General features: G+C 33.9%; 1 protein-coding gene across 1 annotated transcript in view; it reads left to right on the top strand.

Moving 5' to 3' along the window:
• The window catches only part of STPG2 (sperm tail PG-rich repeat containing 2), a 638,369-nt gene that overhangs the window by 386,303 nt on the left and 229,085 nt on the right, over positions 1–22,981 (top strand). The window contains exon 12 of the mRNA XM_045997411.1: positions 4,173–4,288. Coding sequence (XP_045853367.1) covers positions 4,173–4,288 — 116 coding nt within the window. The remainder of the gene's footprint in view (positions 1–4,172; positions 4,289–22,981) is intronic.

The raw sequence follows: 22,981 nt of genomic DNA on the forward strand, positions 1-22,981 counted from the left end.
CCCTATTCCTTACCCAATGCTAGGAACACATGTTTTAACTGGTGGATGATTTAGGCAGACTCCAATTGATGCAGTTCTCAGTCTGCTTAGGTTGGAGTACATTATAATAGACCATGTCTTAGGGACTGTGTTGACAACAATTCTTAGATACTCTAAGTAATTTTAAGATGTCAGTCTCAAGTATTTAAGACCTTAGTTCTTAAAGCATGTAATCCCCATTTTGTTTTTGAATAGAGAGGTTAACGGGATGGTAAAACATATGTGGAATTTTGGTTAAAAGTTTATGCATTATTGAGACTCTTGTCTGTTTTTCTCATCATCTATCAGCTCAGTTTAATAGACTACAGTTCTTTGGTCATAATCTGAAGTGCCATTTCATTACCTCACATCTTAGAAGCAGGAAAAGAGAATTTAACCAAAATGTGGTTTTGACGTTGATGATAATAGTTCCTTGTGTACTAATCTTTTGTCTTAGCTATTCTTTCATTTTAGAGCTGAAGGATATATAAAATCAGCATGACAAAATGTGTTCCATAAAAACTCAACTCTCTAAATGACATTTTAAAGCCATGCAGTCCATTTTAGTGAACAATTTCCTAGATGCTTTTTAATTCCTAGAGATATGCTTACGCATGAGATATTTACTTTTCAGTAGTTTTCATTCTTTTTCACATGATTTCACATATAAATTTAAGCTTGTTATGAAGATAGACATTTTTTAATCTGAGGTTTTGTAACTTTATTTATAGAAGTATTATTTTTGAGTCCCCTCTAATGTACCAAAATGATTTTTATTTTAAATTAAAAATTGTTCCTGTTCTCTCCCATTTTTGCCCCAGAGCATCAGTTGACATTTCGTAGAGAGTTGGTTGGCATAGGGCTGGAAGATATGATTACCTGCTCTTGAATTCCCATTATATAATAGTCATGATTCAGGCAGACTTTTCCATAGGTGTTTGATTTGGAATGAGAAGTTTTATTCTTTTATGACCTGTGATTAAAATGTAGCATTTTAGTAAATAAATAGAAGATAATTTCTGTATAATCTATCTGTGAATCACAGCTGGTGAAGCAATGTAAATCTTTGACCTGTATTATATAAAAGCAGTAACATAGGTAATTGGAAATATATTTTAAGATCAAGTACAATAGACTTTTTTTTTTAAATGCTCTGTAGCTTAAAGCAAACTAAGAGCTAAAATGCAACAGGATGCATATTGAGAGTTTTGCTTTACTTAATGCTCCTCAAAGGAATTCCAACAGAAGGAAAATCTACTAAAACTACACTTGAATATTTTCTTTTCTTTTCTTTTAATGAGTTATAATCATGAAGGTAAATATTTATCAATTGCTGTAGCATCACAGTAAGGACAGGAAATAGACTGTATTTCCTGTATTTCATTTCAGGGTTGAAAATGAAGTTTACTGATACAATAGTGTTTGGTTAATAGTCTTACTTGTTGCATTAACCTTTATACATCTTTATGGTTAAAGTTACAATTTTAATTAGTTGACTGTGGAATCATGTACCCAGTTCCTGATGATAAGTTTGTGTTCTTTTATGCATACTGAAGTAATTGATCTATTTTCCCATGTGTAGTTTAGTTTGTATATATATTTGTAAAGATATTATGTATGTATATGTACATTGTTTCTCTGCATTATGAATAGATATTACATTATTCCAAAGTCACTCATGCAAGATGGCATCTGCTACAAGATTCCTTTTTGAAGATTAAAACACTGAGCTTCTTAGTCCAGTCTGACTGCTATAGCAAAAATGCCGTAGACTGGATAGCTTAAATAGTATAAGTTTATTTCTCACAGTCTGGGAGTCTGGGAAATCCAAAGTCAAGATGCCCAAAATGAAATTTGATTTAATTTAATGAGGCTATCTGGCTTGCAGATAGACATCTGTATACACAGCAGAGACAGAGACAGAGGATGGAAATAAATTCTCTCATGTCTTTTTGTAAGGGCAGTAATCCCATCATGAGGAGTTCTATTCTTGCGACCTAAATACCTTTTTTTTTTTAAGATTTTATTTATTTATTTGAGAGAGAACCAGAGAGAGAGAGAGAGAGAGCAGAGAGGGGAGGGGCAGAGGGAGAAGCAGGCTCCCCACTGAGCAGGGAGCCTGATGCAGAGCTGGGTAGTCCCAGGACCCTGGAATCATGGTGTGAGACAAGGGCAGCTGTCTTAATAGACTGAGCCACACAGGTGCCCCCACCCCTAATTACTGTCTAAAGGCCTCATCTTGAAATACTATCACATTGGTGATTAGGGTTTTAATATATGAATTTGGTGGGGGGAGCACAAACTGAAATTCAGTTCACAAAGGCTTTATAACTTTGGATATCTATCTTCTTAATTGAATTGATGTTAGAAGGATTGAACTAGAGCCAAATGTCATATACTCGATAAGTATTGGTTAACATGTGAATGGAGAAAAGAAAACACACACACACACACACAAAACCCTCTCCGGGAACAGGTGGTGGGTAATAGGGAGGGCACGTTTTGCATGGAGCACTGGGTGTTGTGCAAAAACAATGAATACTGTTACGCTGAAAAAATAAATAAAATGGAAAAAAAAACCACCTCTCCCTATTTTCTCTCTATGATGTTGTACTAGCAGTATTCTACTTACTAGATAATTTCCTTCTTTGACTCTTCCCCTCCCTTCCTATATGCAGCTCCTCCAAGTTTCAGTCCTCAGTTATTCAATTTTCTCTGTCCATGCTCTTTTGCTTAAAGAAACCTCAGCTATTAGTTCTAAGTGAACAACTCCTTTCCTTTTCTCTAGGACAACTTTCTCATGCTTCAGTTATGTATTTCCACTTGTCTTCTGAACATTTCTATTTGGGTATGCTGCCATCTTTTCAGACATAACTGGTTTAAAACCAAACACATGATGTTCTTCTTCAATGATATCTCTTATGTATTTTCTTATTTTTGTCACAGTATTGCCCTTTTAGTGGCCATTATTCATTTTTATCTTCTTCCAGTCACTATACATATTAAATATTTACTGCATCTCTTAGAAAATATTCTGAGTTGTTCTTCCTTTTCCTTATCAATGTTAGTAAACTCCTTATAGTGTCCCTAAAATAAATCAAGTCATTCCATCCTATAATGTACTGCCAAAGTTTATTTCATGAACTACCTCTTTCTTCATGAATCTCCTTTAGTCTAAAACCTTCAGGAGCTACCCACTACCTGTGGAAGTAGTTTCCAAAAGCTTTTTTTGTTTTTTATTTATTTTTAAAGATTTATTTATTTATTTTAGAGAGAGAGAGAGCTCACAGGTGTGAAGAGTCAGGGAGGGGTAGAGGGAGAGAATCTCAAGCAGACTACCTGCCCTTGCTGGACTCCATCCCAGGACCCATGAGATCATGATCTGAGCCGAAACCAAGAGTTCGATGCTTAACTGACTGAGCCACCCAGATGCCCCTCCAAAAGCTTTAAAAAAATTATTAGACAAATTTAGTTAAAAAAAAATATATATATAGGACCCAAACAAAGAAGAGTAAATCTAAAGCCGTTTTGAATGAAAATAATTCAGGCTCTTTCTACTTGGGCTTTTCCTATACATTGTTTCCTGGGCTCTTCTGCAGAATTCTGGGACACTTTATAATACAATTGGAACCTATTGGCTCTAGTACAAAATCTTTTTTTAGGATTAGGCCCTATTCCATTCAACCCATATGTTCATTACATCCAATCATTCCATGAACTCCATCTTTGTACCTTGGCTTCTATCATGTTTAGCACCCAGAATGCTGCTAAACTACTTTTTTGCTTCTTTAAGTCTTATTTATATTTACAGATACATTTCAAGTACTACATCTTTGTTGAATATATGAATGCCTTTTTAGGAAATAAAAGACTTGGTGTCTTTTCTCGTGATGTATATGTATCTTGGGAGAGGTACTTTTTTTTTTGGAAAAATACTTCTATATTACATTTAATTATTAGAAGGACAAATGTCACTTTTTTGTGCTTATTATATTTCAAAGCCCTAACCTGAATGATTTTAAGCATTCAAAAAAAAATGGGTCCAAGATTGTTGCTAAAATTATACATTAAGAGCACAGATCTAAGAATAATAATGTGACCCAAATCAATAATTTTAACATAATTTATTATTTTCTACATTTGTTTTCTTTTAGGGCCTGCAACATATGATCCCATTTTAAGGAAATCTTGCTCCATACCCTTATTTGTTAAAACATCAAAGCGTTTTAAAGATTCCAAAGAGATAACTCCTGGTCCAGCGACATATGAGGTTTGTTACTAATATCTCTTTTATCAGTAGCAAAACAATAGAATAATATCCAGAAAGTACTGAAAATGTTTACATTAAAGTCCTTTTCATATGTTTTATTCATATTTGACTAATCAAACTCTTTTGGCTATGGAAGTCATTTTTGAAAAAAATATTTGTTTATTTATTTAGTGAGAGATAGCATGAGCTGGGGGGAGGGGCAGAGGGAGAAGGAGAGAGAGAATCTTAAGCAGGCTCCATACACAGTATGAGCCTGAAGTGGGGCTTGATCTAATGACCCTGAGATCATGACCTGGACCGAAATCAAGTGTCTGACACTTAACTGACTGAGCCACCCAGGTGCCCCAGAAAGGCATTTTTGAATACATTCTGACATTTTTTAAAAAGATTGATTTATGAATTATTTATTAGTATATCTATAAATGCCCACAACAGCATTTATATATATACATATCTATATGTATATATGTATTTTACATCCTTGCAACTTTAAAAACTTTGTTGTTTAGATACACAAATGGAAATTTTTAAATATTATTGTAATCATGAATTTAATGGAGGCCTCAGAAGATAGTGTGTTGGTCTAGTAAAATCATATATTGATCTTTTATCTTCTTTTAATAAGTATAGATGCTATAGTTTAGATTCATAATAAATAAAGGACTCTTTTAAGCTCTGGGCCTTCTGATTATAAGGAGGCTTAAGTAAATCTGCACGTTTTAAAAATTGTGTTCACAATTGGCCTTTTATTCCTCATCTAGAATGAATAGGTCTCCCATTCCCACTCTACTAACTCTTAAAAGTGAAGTATTTTATGATGACTCATAGCAAGTAATTTAAGAATTAATACTCAGTGCAAACCACAGTGAATATTGTTTTTTAGGTTAGCTAATGACAAGCTCATTTTTCTTGAATGTATGGTTTTCTGCTTATTTAAACTGTCATAACCTAAAAACTTCTTTGGCGTTCTGTCAATGCAAATTCATAATATAACATCAGGAAAAAAAGAAAAAAAATAAAACGAATGATCAAAGAGTTGTTATTTTACTTGTGGGCTGTTGATTCCCTGAAAAGACCACTGCTAATTCCTACTGATTAAGCAATGCAAATTTTATTTACTTCAGAAAGGGAGCATCTGCTATATAGCCTTAATAGTATTTCAGAAGGTGCAAGTCAAATGGCTTATGATGTTTTAGGAACTGGGCTGTGTGATGTAAGACGGGTCTTACAAATGAGGAATTGGTTGGGATTGGGCAAAGTTTATGACTTGTTTACTTTGGGTTACTGGGCACAGTGAGGGAGTATCTTGAAGCAAGTCTTGATCAGTAAGCTATCAGTCTTCATAAGTTAGTGGTATGACTGTTCATAGTCTGATCAAATTATCATATTAAATCATTAGCTGAACCCTTCTCCCATACTTTTTTAAAACTGATTTTATGGGGTGCCTGGGTGGCTCAGTGGGTTAAGCCTCCGCCTTCAGCTCAGGTCATGATCTCAGGGTCCTGCTACCGCCCCTTCACAGAAGCTGGGCATCTGGGGATGCTTGGCTCGCTCAGGGCAGAACGCTGCCCCTTCACAGAAGCCAGGCAGCCCGGACCGCCCGGCAAGCCCAGGGCGGAACACCACCTGCTTCAGGGAAGCCAAGCACGAGGGAACGCCTGGTCAGCTCAGGGTGGGACTAAATACCGCCTGCTTCCCTTTTCCGTTATCGCTTCTTTTTCTTCCCAGAAGCGCCCATTGTCTTTTAGATGTGTCCTTTGAGTGTGCTTGGTTAACTATAAACTGTCCTCCTCCTTGCTTGTTGTCCACAAGACATGTGACTAGCGTTTGACCTTCATCGATTCTTCTGTTGGCTGTTGTTTCTATCTAATAAAAGTGAGACTGTGGAGTTGTTCATGGCCGCAGTCTTTTCCACTGTTGCCCCCTACTCCCAATCTCTTGAAACTGACTTGTTTGTGCCTAATTCTTCTCCGGTCGTCCCGGACTGGAAGCGGCAGGGTCCTGGGATGGAGACCTGCATTGGGCTCGCTGCTCAGCAGGGAGCCTGCTTCCCTCTCTCTCTCTGCCTGCGTCTCTGCCTACTTGTGATCCATCTCTGTCAAATACATAAATAAAATATTTTTAAAACCTGATTTTAATGGTATTTACAAATAATGTCAGTAAATCTAATGTTATCCTTTTATTTTGTTATATGTTTATCATAGAAGGTGTATTTCCTAGTCTTTCTAATATTTAAAGACATTCTTTTTCTTTCATAAGATTTTATAAATTATATTTATACTTCCTCATAGTCATTTACTATAGCAAATTATTTTCTATGTCAAAGGAAAACATTTATGGGGTTGATAATGATGTTTATTCAGATACTGCCTGAAATTTCAAACTAATATGTCCTATATATATACTGCACTGCAAGGTAACTTTCCTGTTGAGAACTGAGTAATATTTTTTGCCTTCCAACACCATGTTTTCTTTAATATTTGAAAACTTTTTTGAACAGGTAATTTTCCTGACAGATTTTACTTTTTATAAGAAAAAGTTATTTTTAATCTGATAGGCCAATAAATCATTAGCTCTTTTTATTGTAACTTGCTCTTATTTTTTAATTCAATACTTTTTTCTCTATTGACTTTAGTAAGTTTAATTTAAGTTGGTAACTCTTGAGAACATATTTGCCTTAAATATTTTACTTTTTTTTTAACAGAAAAAGATGATTCTAGAAATTTAGAACATTGTTTTAAGACTACAATATTATGTTCTATTTAAAAAGTAGTTAAATGTGTAGGACTTGTGTCATTATTTGTTACAGGCTTTCCGTGTCACATATTCATACTGGATCCAGCTTATCTAATATTCATATTGGATCCAGCTTATCTAATGTGGGTGGTACTTATAATAATATCTATAACAATAGCTCTTTCAAGTTACACAACCACATATGCAAAGTCTACTTGCCATTTTTATTCTTGTGTGAATAATCTTTTGAGTTTCCCAGGCAAAATTTTTTTTTTCTTTTTTGGTGTGTATGTGGATTATTATTCACACTATCTTTCAATTACAAGTTAACCTGTTTGTCTCTTTTGCTCCTTCTAGTTGTTGATATTTATTGGTTAACTATCGCTGACCCTTTTGAAGATGCAATGAAACCTAGAGACTCTTTACTTAGGAAGAAAACATTGCATGTATGCTCATAACAAAACCCAGTGTATACAATTTTAGATAGTTTATTTATCTACAAAAGCTCAATTATGGCTTCAGTCAAGAACTCCCAGTAGTAGATTCTGAGCTACATGAGAGCAAGACTTATTTACTTTTATATTATTAGGTCTTCAACCACAGAATCTGGCATATAGTAACATATTAATAAATGCTTATAGTATAAATCAACACAATGGTTAATGGTAGGATTTTCTTCCCAGTATTAAATCACTAATCTTTATCTATGAATAAACATTTACTTACTTATTTCACAGTGAGAAGAATATGTATATGTCCTTTTAAAATAACAGCAGGTTTTACTGACTTATTCACATTCTCTTGTTGAGTAAGTCTTCTCACTAAATGCCAGCTTTTTAAGGTTTAAACATGAGGCACTACATTATTTTCTGGAATTTAAAATTGGCAGTTATTGTATGAGAATATTTTAAAAACTAGATAGCAGAAATTTCAATAAATTTAACTTTTCAAAAAATCCTCATTTAGGGGCACCTGGGTGGTTCAGTGGTTGGGCATCTGCCTTTGGCTCAGGTCATGATCTCAGGGTCCTAGGATCGAGCCCCACATTGGGCTCTCTGCTCAGCGGGGAGCCTGCTCCCCCCTCTCTCTCTGCCTGCTGCTCTGCCTACTTGTGATCTCTCTCTCTCTGTCAAATAAATAAAAAAAAATAAAAAAAAAATCCTCATTTAAATATACAGAAAAATTTAAATACACGTTTCTTTAAAAAGCAAATTCTACTGAAATTAATTGAAGTTTAATAATACAGGTATTTTTTGAATATAATTTTTTCTAATCTTTGAGATATAACTGATATATGTATATGTATTATAAATTATTGCCACAATGAGGTGGTAATAAATGATACCATCACCTTGCATAGTTACCATTTTTTGTGTGTATGGTGTTAACAGTTAATACCTACTCTTAAAGGTTAAGACCTATTGAAGTAATAATATAGTATTGTTAACTATAGTCACTATGCAGTATATAAGATCTCCAGAATTTATTCATTTTCTAATAGAAGGTTTATACCTTTTACCCAATTTTTCCCAATTTCTTCTATTTCTTAATCCCTGCAAGCACCATTTTACTATATCCTAATCAGTACAGCTTTTACATACAAATGTAAACATACAGTATTTATTTTTCTCTGTCTAACCTATTCACTTAGTATAATGCTTTAAAGATCCACCCATGTTGTCACAAATGGCAAGAAAGCCTTCTTCTTCTTTTTTTTTTTAATGGTGGGATAATATTCCATTGTTATGCACACACACCACAACTTCTTTATCCATTCATCCATTGATGGATACTTAGGTGGTCCTCTATCTTTACTACTGTGAATAATGGTAGAGTGACAGGGAAGTGCATGTATCTCTTCAAGACAATAATTCATTTCCTTCAGATATATTCCCAAAAGTGGAATTGCTGGTTATGGTAGTTATATTTTTAATTTTTGAGGAATTTCTATACTGTTTTTTATAGTGGCTATACCAATTTATATTCCCACCAACAGTGGACAGTAGTTACCTTTTATCTACATCCTTACCAACATTTGTTATCTCTTGTCTTTTTGCTGTTATCCATTCTAACAGATCTGATGTGACATCTCATTGTGTTTTTGATTTACATTTCCCTGACGATGAATGATGTTGAACACGGTCATGTACCTGTTGACCATTTGTATATCTTCTTTGGAAAATATTTATTCCGGTCCTCTGCCCATTTTTTTAAAGTTTTTTTTTCTCTTCTATTGAGTTGTATGAGTTCCTCATATATTTTTCATATTATCCCCTTATTGGATACATGGTTTGCACTTATTTTCTCCCTTTTTATTGGTTGACTTTTCATTTTTTTGTTTATTTTACTGTGCAGAGACCCCTCAGCTTGATGTAGTCCTGCTTGTTTATTTTAATTATCCTTGGTATCATATCTAAAAGAATCATTGCAAAGACTAATGTCAAGGAACTTCTTCTCTATGTTTTAGGAATTTCATGGTTTTAGGTGTTAGATTTAAGTCTTTAATTCAGTTTTTTTGGTGAGTACTATGTTAAGGCTGCAATTTTATTCTTTAAATTTTTTTTTAAGATTTTTATTTATTTATTTGACAGACAGAGATCACAAGTAGGCAGAGAGGCAGGCAGAGAGAGAGGAGGAAGCAGGCTCCCCGCAGAGCAGAGAGCCCGATGTGGGGCTCGATCCCAGGACTCCGAGATCATGACCCGAGCTGAAGGCAGAGGCTTTAACCCACTGAGCCACCCAGGCGCCCCTGCAATTTTATTCTTTTGCAGGTGGCTATCCAGTTTTCCTAAAACCATTTATTAGAAGAGACTATCCTTTACCTATTGTATATTCTTATTATCCTTATCAAGGATTAGTTGATCATACATTGCAAAAGTTAATTTCTGGGTTCTCAATTCTGTTGTCTTTGTATATATAGACATGTACATATATTTTAGGCTAGTACCATACTGTTTTGATTACTATAGCTTTGTAATATGTTTTGAAATTAGTGTGATACCTCTAACTTTATTGTTTTTTCTCAGGATTGCTTTGGCTGCTTCGGGTCTTCTGTGGTCCCATACAAATTTTGACTGTTTTTTTATTTCTGTGAAAAAATGCCTTTGGGGTTTTGATAGGGATTGCATTGAATATCAGTTTAGGCAGTATGCACATTTTAAAATTATTGATTTTTCTAGCTCACAAACATAGGATATCTTGCTATTTTTTTGTGTCTTCAAGTTTTCTCATCATTGTCTTATAATTTTCAGTGTACAGATCTTTAACTTCCTTGGTTACATTGTCCCTAAGTATCTTTTTTTAAATTTTTGATGCTATTAAAAATGGGATCATTTAAAAAAATATTTTTGGATAGTTTGTTGTTAGTGTATATAATGTAACTAATTTTTTGTGTTCATTTTGTATCCTGTAACTTCACTGAATTCATTTATTATTTCTAACAATTTGTGGTACCTTTAGGATTATCTATATATAAGATTATGTTGTCTGCAAGCAGATAATTTCACTTCTTTTTTTCTATTCTGGATGACATTTATTCCTTTTTCTTGCCTAACTGCTCTTGATAGGACTTCTAGTGCCACATTAAAGAGGCATGGGTAGAGTGAGCACTCTTATCTTCATCTTGTTTTAGCAAAAAAGCTTTTAAATTAATTTTTTACTACTGAATATGATATTAGCTGTGGGCATGTCATTTATGATCTTTATTATATTGAGTTATGTTCATTCTATTTCCAGTTTGTTGAGGGTTTTTATCATAAAATGATGCTGGATTTTGTTAAATTTTTTTGCATATATTGAGATTATCATATGATTTTTATCTTTTATTCTGTTAATGTATTATATTACATTTATTGATTTGTATATGTTGAACCATGCTTGCATCCCAGAAATAAATCTCACTTGATCATGATATAAGATCCTTTCAAGGTGCTGTTGAATTCAGTGTGGTAGTATTTTGTTGAGAAATTTGCATCATTAGGTATTAATGGCCTATAATTTTCTATTCTTGGTATCCTTATCTAGCTTTGCTATCAGGGAATTGCTGGCCTTATAAAATGAGTTTGAGAGTATTATCTGCTCATCAAATGTTTGGGAGAATTTGAGAATGACTGGTATTGATTCTTTAAAATATAAGTAGAATCTACCAGTGAAACCCTCTGGTCCTGGGCTTTTGTTTGTTGGGAGGTTTTTGATTACTGATTTAATCTTCTTTCTGGTTGTGGGTCTGTTCAGATTTTCTGTTTTTTCATAATTTAGTGTTGTAGGTTGTATGTTTTAGGAATTTATCCATTTCTTCTAGGTCATTCAATTTCTTGGTGTATAATTGTTCATAATAATTTCTTATGATCCTTTCTGTTTCTGTGGTGTCAGTTGTAATGGCTCCTCTTTGATTATGAATTTGTCTTCTCTTTTTTCCTTAGTCTAGCTAAAGCCTGTCAATTTTCTTTTTCTTTTCTTTTCTTTTTTTAAGATTTTGTCTATTTATTTGAGAGACAGAGTGAGAGAAAGAGAGCATGAACAGGGGCAGGGGCAGAAGGAGAAACAGACTCCCTACTGAGGAGCCTGATGCAGGTGATCCTGAAACTCTAAGATCATGACATGAGTTGAAGGCAGATGCTTAACTGAGCCACCCAGGTGTCCCTGGTCTGTCAATTTTCTTTCTTCCTTTCTCTTTTTAAAAAAACAGATTTTTTGTTTCATTCATCTTTTGTATTGTTTTCTGGCCTGTATTTCATGTATTTATGTCCTGATCTTTGTTGTCTCCTTCTTTCTGCTAACTTTGGACTTAATTTGTTCTTTTTCTAGTTCCATAAGATGTAAAGTTGTTTTTTTTTTTTAATTTGTGATTTTTTTTTTAAAGATTTTGTTTATTTATTTGACAGAGAGAGACACAGTGAGAGAAGGAACACAAGCAGGGGGAGTGGGAGAAGGAGAAGCAAGCTTCCTATCGAGCAGGGAGCCTGATGTGGGGCTTGATGTCGGGCTTGATCTCTGGACCCTGGAATCATCACCTGAGCTGGAGGCAAACACTTAACAACTGAGCCACCCAGGCACCCCCTTTTTTGTTTTTTCTTAATGTAGGCATTTAATGCTATAAACTTTCCTTTCAGAACAGCTTTTACTACCTCTCATAAATTTTGGTATGTTTTGTTTCCATTTTTTATTTGTTTCAAAATATTTTTGGCTTCTTATTTGATTTCTTCTTTGATCCATTTGTTGTTCAAGAGTATGTTCTTTAATTTCTACATATTTATGAATTTTTTCCCTTTTATTGATTTCTAATTTCATACCATTGGGGTTGGAAAATATATTTGTTATCTTTCAATCTCCTTACATTTGCTAAGGCTTGTTTTGTGACCTAACACAAGCTGTCTTGGAAATTGTTTCTTGTGCACTTGAGAAGAATGTATTCTTTTTCTGTTGTATAGAATATTCCATATATATCCATTAGGTCCTTCTGGTCTAAGGTGTAGTTCAAATCCAATGTTTTCTTATTGATTTTGTATCTGGATAATCTATCCATTTTTGAAAGTGATGATTGAAATTCTCTACTCTTATTGTATTGTCTGTTTCTCCCTGTAGGTCTGTTAGTGTTTGTTTAATACATTTAGGTACTCTGTTGTTGGGTGCATATATGTTTACAATTATTATATCCTCTTGATGAATTGGCCACTTTATGATTATATAATGACTTCCTTTGTATGCTTTTACAATTTTTGACTTAAAGTCTATTTTTTTATGATATAAGTATAGTTATCCTTGCTTTCTTATTTCCTACTTGCATAGGATATCTTTTTCTGTCTCTTTACTTTCAATCTATGTGTATCCTTAAACCTGAAATACTCATACAGTTGTTTTTTTTTTTTTTTTAATCCATCTAGCCACTCTATGTCTATGATAGGTAAGGACTTAACTAATGCCACTTTATTAATTATTTTAGCTGTTTTATCTTGTATAGCTGTAGAAGCCAAAGCTGGCTATGGTCATGTCCCCTAGGGTCTGACATAGGCAAAGAGGGACTCAAGTGGCTGGTATTGTACACTTCACCAGTCACAGATACCTTGGATGAATGCTAGTGTTGTCCCAGATTCTGGCAGGGGTGGTTGGGGGAGTGAAAGAAGTGACTCACGTGGCTGGCATCATTGAATTCAAATACCTGTGAGGGGGAAAGCTAATGAAATCTACTGGGGTCTGCAGCAGGTGTGCTGGACTTAGGCTTTGTCATCAGTGGTGAAATCTGCTGAATTTGTCTGCAGAGTAGGTCTCTGTGAACTGCAATTGCTTATCATGCATGTATGCTAATAATATCCTCTGCTTTTTCTTTCTTGTTTCTAGCCAGCTCTAGATGTCTTGGTCTGGGTAGGGTGAAACCAAAACAGGACTTTCCTACAGTACCCCTAACAGGTTGGAGAAGATGGTCACTCACTCTACTCTTATTTTGTTGGTGAATGAAACTATTCCATGCTGGGAAGTTGCTTCTTGGCATTAAAAAATGCCACTTGGGGGGCACCTGGGTGGCTCAGTGGTTTAAGCCTCTGCCTTCGGCTCAGGTCATGATCCCAGGGTTCTGGGATCGAGTCCCGCATCGGGCTCTCTACTTGGCAGGGAGCCTGCTTCCTCCTCTCTCTCTCTCTCTCTGCCTACTTGTGATATCTCTCTGTCAAATGAAAAAATAAAATCTTAAAAAAAAAAATGCCACTTGGAGGAAGAAAAAAACAAGGAAAATTGAGTTGTCTTCCTTCTTTTCTTTTGCTATTATTCTCAGTTTTTTGGTTATATGTGTTGTTAAAATTTCCCAGATGGACTCTAAATGTCTCCCAGAGCTGTTTTTGTTCATGGATAGCTGTCCAGTCATTGATTTCTGTGAGAAAACAGGGAATCTGTGTTCTGCTACATCACCATTTTTTTTTCCCACTGAAATACCAGTAATTTTTTCTCCCAGCTCTTTGAATTTGTCATCCCACTCCCTTCTGTCCTTCAAGGTATCTGCTGAAAAATCCATTACAGTTTTGTGAGGATTCACTTGTAGGTGTGACAAGTAATCTTTCTCCTAGTGCTTTCAAAATTCTCTCTTTGTGTTTGAGTTCTGATGAGTTGATTATATCTTGCAAATGTTTTGTATCAATTTTTCAGAGGGATCTTTTGGGCTTCCTTAATCTGATCTCCATTTCCTTCCCCAGAACTGGGACATTTTTAGTCACTTTTTCTTTGAAAAATTCATCTGGTCCCTTCTCTGTCTTCTCCTTTTGGAACTCCGATAAGGCCTTTATTGATTCATTTGTGATGTTTCATGGGCCCTTAAGCTTTATTCATTATTTTTCCTTTTTCTTTTTGCTCCTCTGACTGAATAATTGTGAATGACTTGTCTTTACATTTGTATTCCTATCTTCTGCTTGATCTAGTACGATATTGAAATCCTCTAATGCATTTTTTCAGTTCAATTTTACCTTTAACTGTGTGATTTCTGTTTGTAACTTTTTGACATTTTTCTCTTTTTTGAAATTCTCACTTCATTCTTGCATTATTCTGACCTTGATAAGCATCTTTATGTTGGTTATTTTGAATAGTCCGACAGGCAAATCATATATCTCCATTTCATTAGAAAAGGAGGTTTATCTTGTTCCTTTACTTGGAACATGTTTCTCTGTTTCTTTGTTTTCCTTGATTCTCTGTTTTGGTGCCTGTACGTTAAATATAACAGCTACCTCTCCTAGTCTTCATGACTGGCCTCGTATAGGGCAAGACCTTTACCAATAAGTGCAACCAGAGATTCTGAAGACACCTCTCAATGTTTGTGGTAGTTCAACCTGCTTCCTTTCTTCTTAGCAGCCTACAAACGTCTAGAGTATGCTGGATTCTATCAGTGTGTGGAGATAAATGAGACAGATGCAAGTTCCTCAGGCAGTCCCCAGAGAAGCTGAATCATTAGGGGTACTAACTCTTTCCTTCCTCAGGGATAAATTGGGATCTGAGGTTTTTAGCCTGTTTGCTCTGCACTGAGCTAGGAAGAGGCTCTGACAATTAGTTGTGTTCTAGATTAAATGTTGTCTTTGTTTTCATTAACTCCTAGGCTTCTTATATTTTAGTGCATTTTTGGTTTTGTTTTGTTTTGGTGTTTTGTTTTTATTTACTAATGTAATAAAGAACAGTTCTTTGGATTTCTCAAAAGGAGCATAAGTACAATGAAGGGAGATTCAGAAATTTACCATTTGAGCCTCGTAACTGCAAGTTCAACTAGGAGGTATGAGATTTGAGGAGAGAAGATATCTCCAAGTCACTAGATTTTGTTTATTATTACTTGACAAACTGTATGTTAGATATCAATGTTAATCTCAGATGAGCTCCATTCAGCTTGATATTAATATGTATTTGTCTTGGATCCTGACAAATGAGGCTTTTATTATTATGAGAAATTTCTTAAGTTTTGGTGAGACTTTGTAGATATAGAAGAGAGTTCAGAATAACTGCTTTTGATAACATGGTCCAGATTATTTTAATATAGAAAATTATCTACACATTATCTTGACAGTAACTAAAATGGAATAGGCAGTATAAGATCAGAAATATTGAAAAATTTTCTAGAGTGTAAGAGTGTCTATATTCATTCCAAAAGGCCACTTTACAACAGATAAAAGGATTCCAAGTATATAAATACTTAGAGTTCTATTTTCTGCTTCAAATGGAATGACTCCATTTTTTATGCATCATAAATTATACATTTGCATAAAATTACATTAAAGAAAGAGTTCCATGACCTAAAGTTAAAAAGAAAATTTAAAGTCGCGGTTGTAGGGCACCTGGGTGACTCAGTTGGTTAAGCGACTACCTTCGGCTCAGGTCATGATCCTGGATTCCTGGGACTGAGTCCCACATTGGGCTCCCAGCTCCATGGGGAGTCTGCTTCTCCCTCTGACCTTCTTCCCTCTCATGCTCTCTCTCACTCTCTTTCTCTCTCAAATAAATACAATTTAAAAAAAAATCACAGTTGTAGAGAAAAGGTAGGTTCATTGCATTAAGAGAAAACTTGTTCTAAATCTCACTTCAATCATTTAATAAGTCAGGTAGAAGGATAAAAATCTACTACAAATACAGTACAAAAAATGTGCCTAAAAAGTATTTTGTTTTTCTTTATTATTATTTTTTTTGCAGTACTAACAGTTGGATCCATACATGTAATTACTGTTATTATTACTTTTATTTTATGGCTACCCTCATTTATTTTTAGTTTACAGATATGAACCCATCTGGAGTAGGCTCTGAGAATCCAAAAATTAAGAAAAAAAAATCTTTGTTCTCAAATACGTAGCAATCTGTTAAAGAGAAAAATATGTAACTATTTTAATTACAATAAAATAATTATTATATTAAGTAAAATGTACCAAAATGTGGAGTAGGAATTTATAAGTCAACCGAATCAGGCTATCTTTACAAGGCATTTTATATGAAATATGAGAATAATGGGAATTTTCTGCTTGGACAAGCCAAGGGAACATATTCTAGGCCAAAGGAACAATATATTCAAACTCCTTAGCAAGATTTTATTAAGTCTGAACTGCTATAATATAAAATGAATGGCATGGCATTAGACATGTAGAAAATGTTAGATCACAAAATACATTAATCAATGTGCAGTTTTTGTTCTCTCAACTATGGTGTAGACACTAAAGGTTCTGAGTAGAGTTATACTATTGCATATTAATATAAATTAAGCTAAATCTATTTTTTAATTTTTTAGTATTTTAAAATATTATTTTTTCCTTTTTTTCTGGATAAATTACTAATAAAGGATGATTAGGATTGATTGAAATTATATAGTGTTTTGAATGAAAGATAGTTTCTAAGTTTATTTACAAATGCTCCTATTATCTTCACAGAAAATATTTGGTTGTAGTTCTAAATTATATTTATTTTAAACTTCTACTTTAAAAAAAAACCCTTTTATACTTCAGTTTCAAAGTTTGTGGGATAGTATTTCATATCCTTCAGAAATGCAATTTAAATTTTTGCTTTTAGAAATCAGTTTTGCACTTCAATTCTGAAAGTCATGGCACATTACTGAAAACCCCAAAATGAATGCTTTAAAGATACCTGTCATTTGTCATTCCCTATAAAACTTCTCTGACTCTCCATGGACTTCATCCTTAGTTTGATTTTCTCCTTTCATTTCTGCTTACACAGCTCTTGATATTCCTTGGAACTTCCTAAGTTAGTAAATTTGAGGAGATTTGTTAAGGTCTTTCCTAGGAAATCTATTTTCAGCTTATCATATTAGGCCTTGAGATGCCTGTCGAAGGTATGGTCTATTCTAATGATATCCTTAGAGGAATCCAGGTTAATCATGTTACTAGTTATTGCATTGGAATAAGGATGAAATCTTTGGACTTTAAGGACAGGTTTCAGCCTAGAAATTTGTCTTGGTGATTTTATATTATGAATCCTTTTCATGGAGTCCATAAACCCTTTAAAAGAAGTAGAATATTGTATGCTCATACATTTGTGTAATTTTCTGTGGATGGTTTCCCTAATACTCTCAAAGGTAACTAACTCCTCTCCATCACCACCAAAAATAAAAAGTTTAAGAATCACTTCTTTTTACCAAAAGAATACCTTTAACTATTAATAATTCAGAGAAAGAACAGAGAATCATTCCCATATGAGGTGATGCTGTCAAGAAAAGAATCAAGCTCTGTCCATGCTAATCACCATAACTGCAAACCTCTTTAGGTACTAAGTCATTACTTTCCTGTGTATGTATATTAGATTTACAAGGAAATTATTTGTAGAATTATCTATCTAAAATATTTATAAAATTGGGAAAGTTATATGTGGTATTTTATGTAGAGAATGAAGTACAATAGTTTAAAAGATGAGTGAAATATATGATTTTTGCAATGGCATTGGGTTATGATTGGAATGCAACAATGAGTGGAAAGAAACCAGTTTCATATCCATTTAACCTATTTTTAACTTGAAATAGTGTTATTTAATGGGTTACACTGAAATATATTTAATTTTTTGATGTCTCAATATACTAAAAATTATCTAAGCCATCACTATTTTTATTACCAAAAAGTACTTTTACCTAAGACATAGTTTGAATTTGATCTATGAAAGCAGGAAAAACTCTTACCAAAATGAAAGTTATGTATTTTTCTACTCTGCTCTGATTGCAATGTAGAAGTTTTATTATTTATTCAAAGTAGTATTTCAATTTTAACTTCTTTATAATTGACAATGTTTAGAACCAAGGAAAGGATATTTTATAAATAGTTACCAAGTTTTTATATTTAGTTATCATAATAAATCATATTTTTATTTTCATCTTTTCCTAAAATATAAACATTAGTTTACCAGGCCATAACATCTTGTTTATAAGTTGAGGTTTAATTGTGGATTAGAATCATCGTTAGAGGAGTATCAGTAAATTAGTAAGGAAAGTAGACTTTGTTTTGAATTCTCAACAATAAAATCATTAGAGATATCAACTATTTTCTTCTTTAAGAAAGAAAGAGATAAGTCTCATATTCTCTTTGACAGTCAAAAAAATAATTATTGAGAAATGCCAAAAAATACACCCTCTGGCCCTCTTTTTCTCCTGATACCACCCAGTTCCAAGGATGATGCCCCTCAAGGCTCAGTGTGTTCCTTCCCTTGGACTTCTGCACTAATTACAGTCTGACTGGATATTGGTACTTGGTGCAGTAATGTTTTATCTTCACTCATTCTGTCATTGATGTTGACCTAGTCATTCCTGAGGCTATTGATATTGACCTGTTTATGCTAGTGTTCAATGGCTCTACTTTTGAAAAACAGAGGGTGCTACAAAAATATATATCTTTTATTCACGGTTTTTTAGAGTCCCAAGTTACATTATTTTCTTTGATGTTTCTTTTTCTTTCTTAGCACCTTTTTTTCTTAGTTCTAGAAGAAGCTGGAAGAAAGAAATATCAAAGGAATCATATAAATTAATAGTCACATTTATAAGCTAGTGCCACCTATTTTTAGCCAGGGTTGCTTATACAAGCTATGGTACCCTAAAATCTCTTCCTTCAGTGTTAGCTCTTTGCTCACCAGATATTTTATAGAGAGAGATGTTAAATGATTGGTTTCCTCACATTGAGGAACATACCATTGGAACAGACCATTCATATATTTGTATATTAATTACACATCAGGAATCAAGACTAGTCTTTGGTTTTTATAAAGTAGGACCACCTATTCACTATTCCTGGTGCATCATAGATAGTTCTGACTTGCCCAAATAGATTCATATTTTTGCCTCGAGGACAAGAACAGGCCACTTCCTGGCTATTTTCTGTAACAATGCTCTTAAAATCTTATAAGATAGTCCACTTTGTGTCCTGGAAAGCATTAATTTCTTTATAGTTGAATCTGATATGGTAGCTCAAACTTAATTATCATGAGTCTGAAATATATTTCATTCTGAAAAGCTTTTCAGTAAAATGTAAAAAAAATCAATTACTCTAATTTACAAGGGAAAAGGGGGATGATAGTATTCACCTTGTAAAAGTAAAATGCTTTTTTGTATTCTTTATTATTGGAAGCTATATTTAAAAAGTGCTATTCAGTACTATTGCTTAAGAAACTGCTTTATTGATTTAAATATCCTTGAAATGTAAAATTAGTTTTAATCCCCCTCAAACCTTGGTATGTTAATGAGGATTTTAGAGAAAATATTTCCAATTGTAAGACAATAGAAAAATTGAAAATTTCTTCCGGATATTATTTTAACTTATTTTCATGAAAACCAAAGAATTCCTAAATAAAAAAGAGAATTCAGATTGTCAACTTCAATACTATAAAATTTCATATGGAGAGAAAATTCCAGTACTATGTATGTCTTCTCTCCCCACAATTTTTTTTTTTGCTTAAAATAATACCCAGAAGAAATTTTCAATTTTTCTTGTCTGTTACTGTGCCTTGTATCACTAGATTTTCATTTTTTGTTCTAAAAAGGAAAAAAAAGTATTCCTAAACTTTTCTAGTAAGTGCACTGTTTATTATTCATATAAACTATTTACTTTTGTGTTTGGAAGTTACTAATTGTCTTTGTATATAAAATCACAAGTATCACAACCACCTTCAATAATTGCAACATTTTCCCGTGCAATAATAAATAAACATTTACATATGAGAGAGAGGAGGGGAGAAAGAAGTAAATCTCCAATGTGTATGTTTTCATATATAAATGATAGTTTTAAATAGCATCTTTTTCTATGTGAGACACACACTGCTTTATATTTGGTCAAAATATTTGTTTCTCGATGAAAGGAAGGAAGATGGGAATGTAGCTTTTTGTGAATACAAAAATTCCATGTCACTTATTTTAAATCCTCAGATGCTATGCTCTCAATCTTGTATTATTTCCTTTGGGGTGGCTAAAAGTTGACTAGGAAAGTAAAACCAACATGAGACAGTCTATTTAGTTGCATGTGAAAGCTATTTATTTGGCTGCTTTTGTGAGTATATTCTCCAGTGCTGGATAAATAAACAGTCAACCTTTAAAATAAAGTTTTATTTCCATTGCAGAAAACAGATGAGTTGATAAGATTGACAAATTCGTTTTCATCAATCTCTAGAAATCATATGTATCTGATTTTTGATCTCTATTCAGAGTGGAAGATTTTAGATCAGATTTCCTAGTGTACAATACTTAATAATTATTTGTTTAATTAGTAAATGTGGTTCCAATTTATCCTGTAATATTAAGTCCTTACCATTTTCACTAACTTGTAAGAGTGTTACTACCTTCATTTCAATATATTTAATAATTTCAATAATTTCAGTTAACTGCCAAAAGATCAGGGAGATATGTAGTCTGCTTTTTTTTTTTTTAAGATTTTATTTATTTATTTGACAGACAGAGATCACAAGTAGACAGAGAGACAGGCAGAGAGCGAGGAGAGAGGAGGAAGCAGGCTGCTTGCCAAGCAGAAAGCCGGATGCGGGGCTTGATCCCAGGACCCTGGGACCATGACCTGAGACGAAGGTGGAGGCTTTAACCCACTGAGCCACCCAGGCGCCCCTGTAGTCTGCTTTTTTAGATAATCTGATACCCATTAGACATACATAAGATTTTATTTTGTCTTATTAAAAACCTTGGCATCATTGTCTTTTTTTTTTTCCGATTTTATTTTTTTCAGCGTAACAGTATTCATTGTTTTTGCACAACACCCAGTGCTCCCTGCAAAACGTGCCCTCCCTATTACCCACCACCTGTTCCCCCAACCTCCCACCCCTGACCCTTCAAAACCCTCAGGTTGTTTTTCAGAGTCCATAGTCTCTTATGGTTCACCTCCCCTCCCTAATGTCCATAGCCCCCTCCCCCTCTCCCAATCCCACCTCCCCCCAGCAACCCCCAGTTTGTTTTGTGGGATTAAGAGTCATTTATGGTTTGTCTCCCTCCCAAAAATGAAGCATCATTGTCTTTTTTAAGAAACTCTGAATTATTTTATTTTAGAAATATAGTGTTTTTCTGTTTATATGTTTCTTTTCTTTTTTTTAAATGCAATCCAGAGTTTTATTACCAGTGATTTTAGCTATCTCTTTTACTTGTACATTTAAAACTCTCAAAAATATCTGCTGATTGACCAATTGACTACTTCTTTTTATCTGTAAATGGTTTTAAAAATAATTAGTGAAAATGCATTTTTGCATAGAGTAGCTCCTCTTTTCCAAGTTTCTAGTTAAATTCTAGTTAGTTAACATATAGTGTAATATTAGTTTCAGGAGTAGAATTTAGTGATTCATCACTTATATATAACACCTAGTGCTCATCACAAGTGTACCCCTTAATCCTCATCACCCATTTAGCCCATCCCCCACTCACCTCCCTCTATCAAACATCAGTTTGTTCTCTACAGTTAAGAGTCTCTTATGGTTTGCTTTCCTCTCTTTCCCCCCCTTCTTATTTATTCATCTGTTTTTCTTCTTAAATTCCACATATGAATGAAATCATATGATATTTTTCTTTCTCTGACTTATTTCACTTATTTCATTTAGCATAATGTACTGTAGTTCTATCATGTCCTTGCAAATGGCAAGATTTCCATTCTTTTTGATGGCTGAGTAATATTCTGTTATTTATCTATACAATATCTTCTTTATCCATTCATCAGTTGATAGACAGTTGTGCTTTTTCCATAGTTTGGCTATGGTTAATATGTTGATATAAACATCAGGGTGCATGTGCTCCTTTGAATCTGTATTTTTATATCCCTTGGCTAAATACCTAGTAGTACCATTGCTGGGTCATAGGGTAATTCTATTTTTAAATTTTGGAGGAATCTCCATACTGTTTTCCAGAATAGCTGCACCAGTTTGCATTCCTACCAACAGTATAAGAGTGTTCCCTTTTCTACCCACCCTCACCAACATCTGTTGTTTTCTGTGTTCCTGTGTTGTTAATTTTAGCCTTTCTGATGGGTGTGAGGTGGTATCTTGTAGTTTTGATTTGTATTTTCCTGATCATGAGTGATGTTGAACATCTTTTCATGTGTCTGTTAGCCATCTGTATGTCCTCTTTGGAGAAATGTCTGTTCATGTCTTCTGCCCATTTCTTAACTGAATTATTTATTTTTTGCATGTTGAGTTTGATAGGCTTTTTTATAGATATTGGATACTAGCCCTTTATCAGATATGACATTTGCAGATATCTTCTGCCATTCCACTGGTTGCCTTTTAGTATTGTCAGTTGTTTCCTTTGCTCTGCAGAAGCTTTTTATCTTGACAAAGTCACAATAGTTCATTTTTGCTTTTGTTTCCCTTACCTCTAGAGACTTGTCTAGTAAGGAGTAGTTGTGACTGAAGTCAAAGAGGTTGCTGCTTGGGGGGTGGGGGTGGGGGTGGGAGGTTGAGGAACCAGGTGGTGGGTAATAGGGAGGGCACGTACTGCATGGAGCACTGGGTGTGATGCCAAAACAATGAACACTGTTA

This window comes from Meles meles, chromosome 2 (assembly GCF_922984935.1).
Source record: "Meles meles chromosome 2, mMelMel3.1 paternal haplotype, whole genome shotgun sequence".
NCBI lineage: Eukaryota > Metazoa > Chordata > Mammalia > Carnivora > Mustelidae > Meles > Meles meles.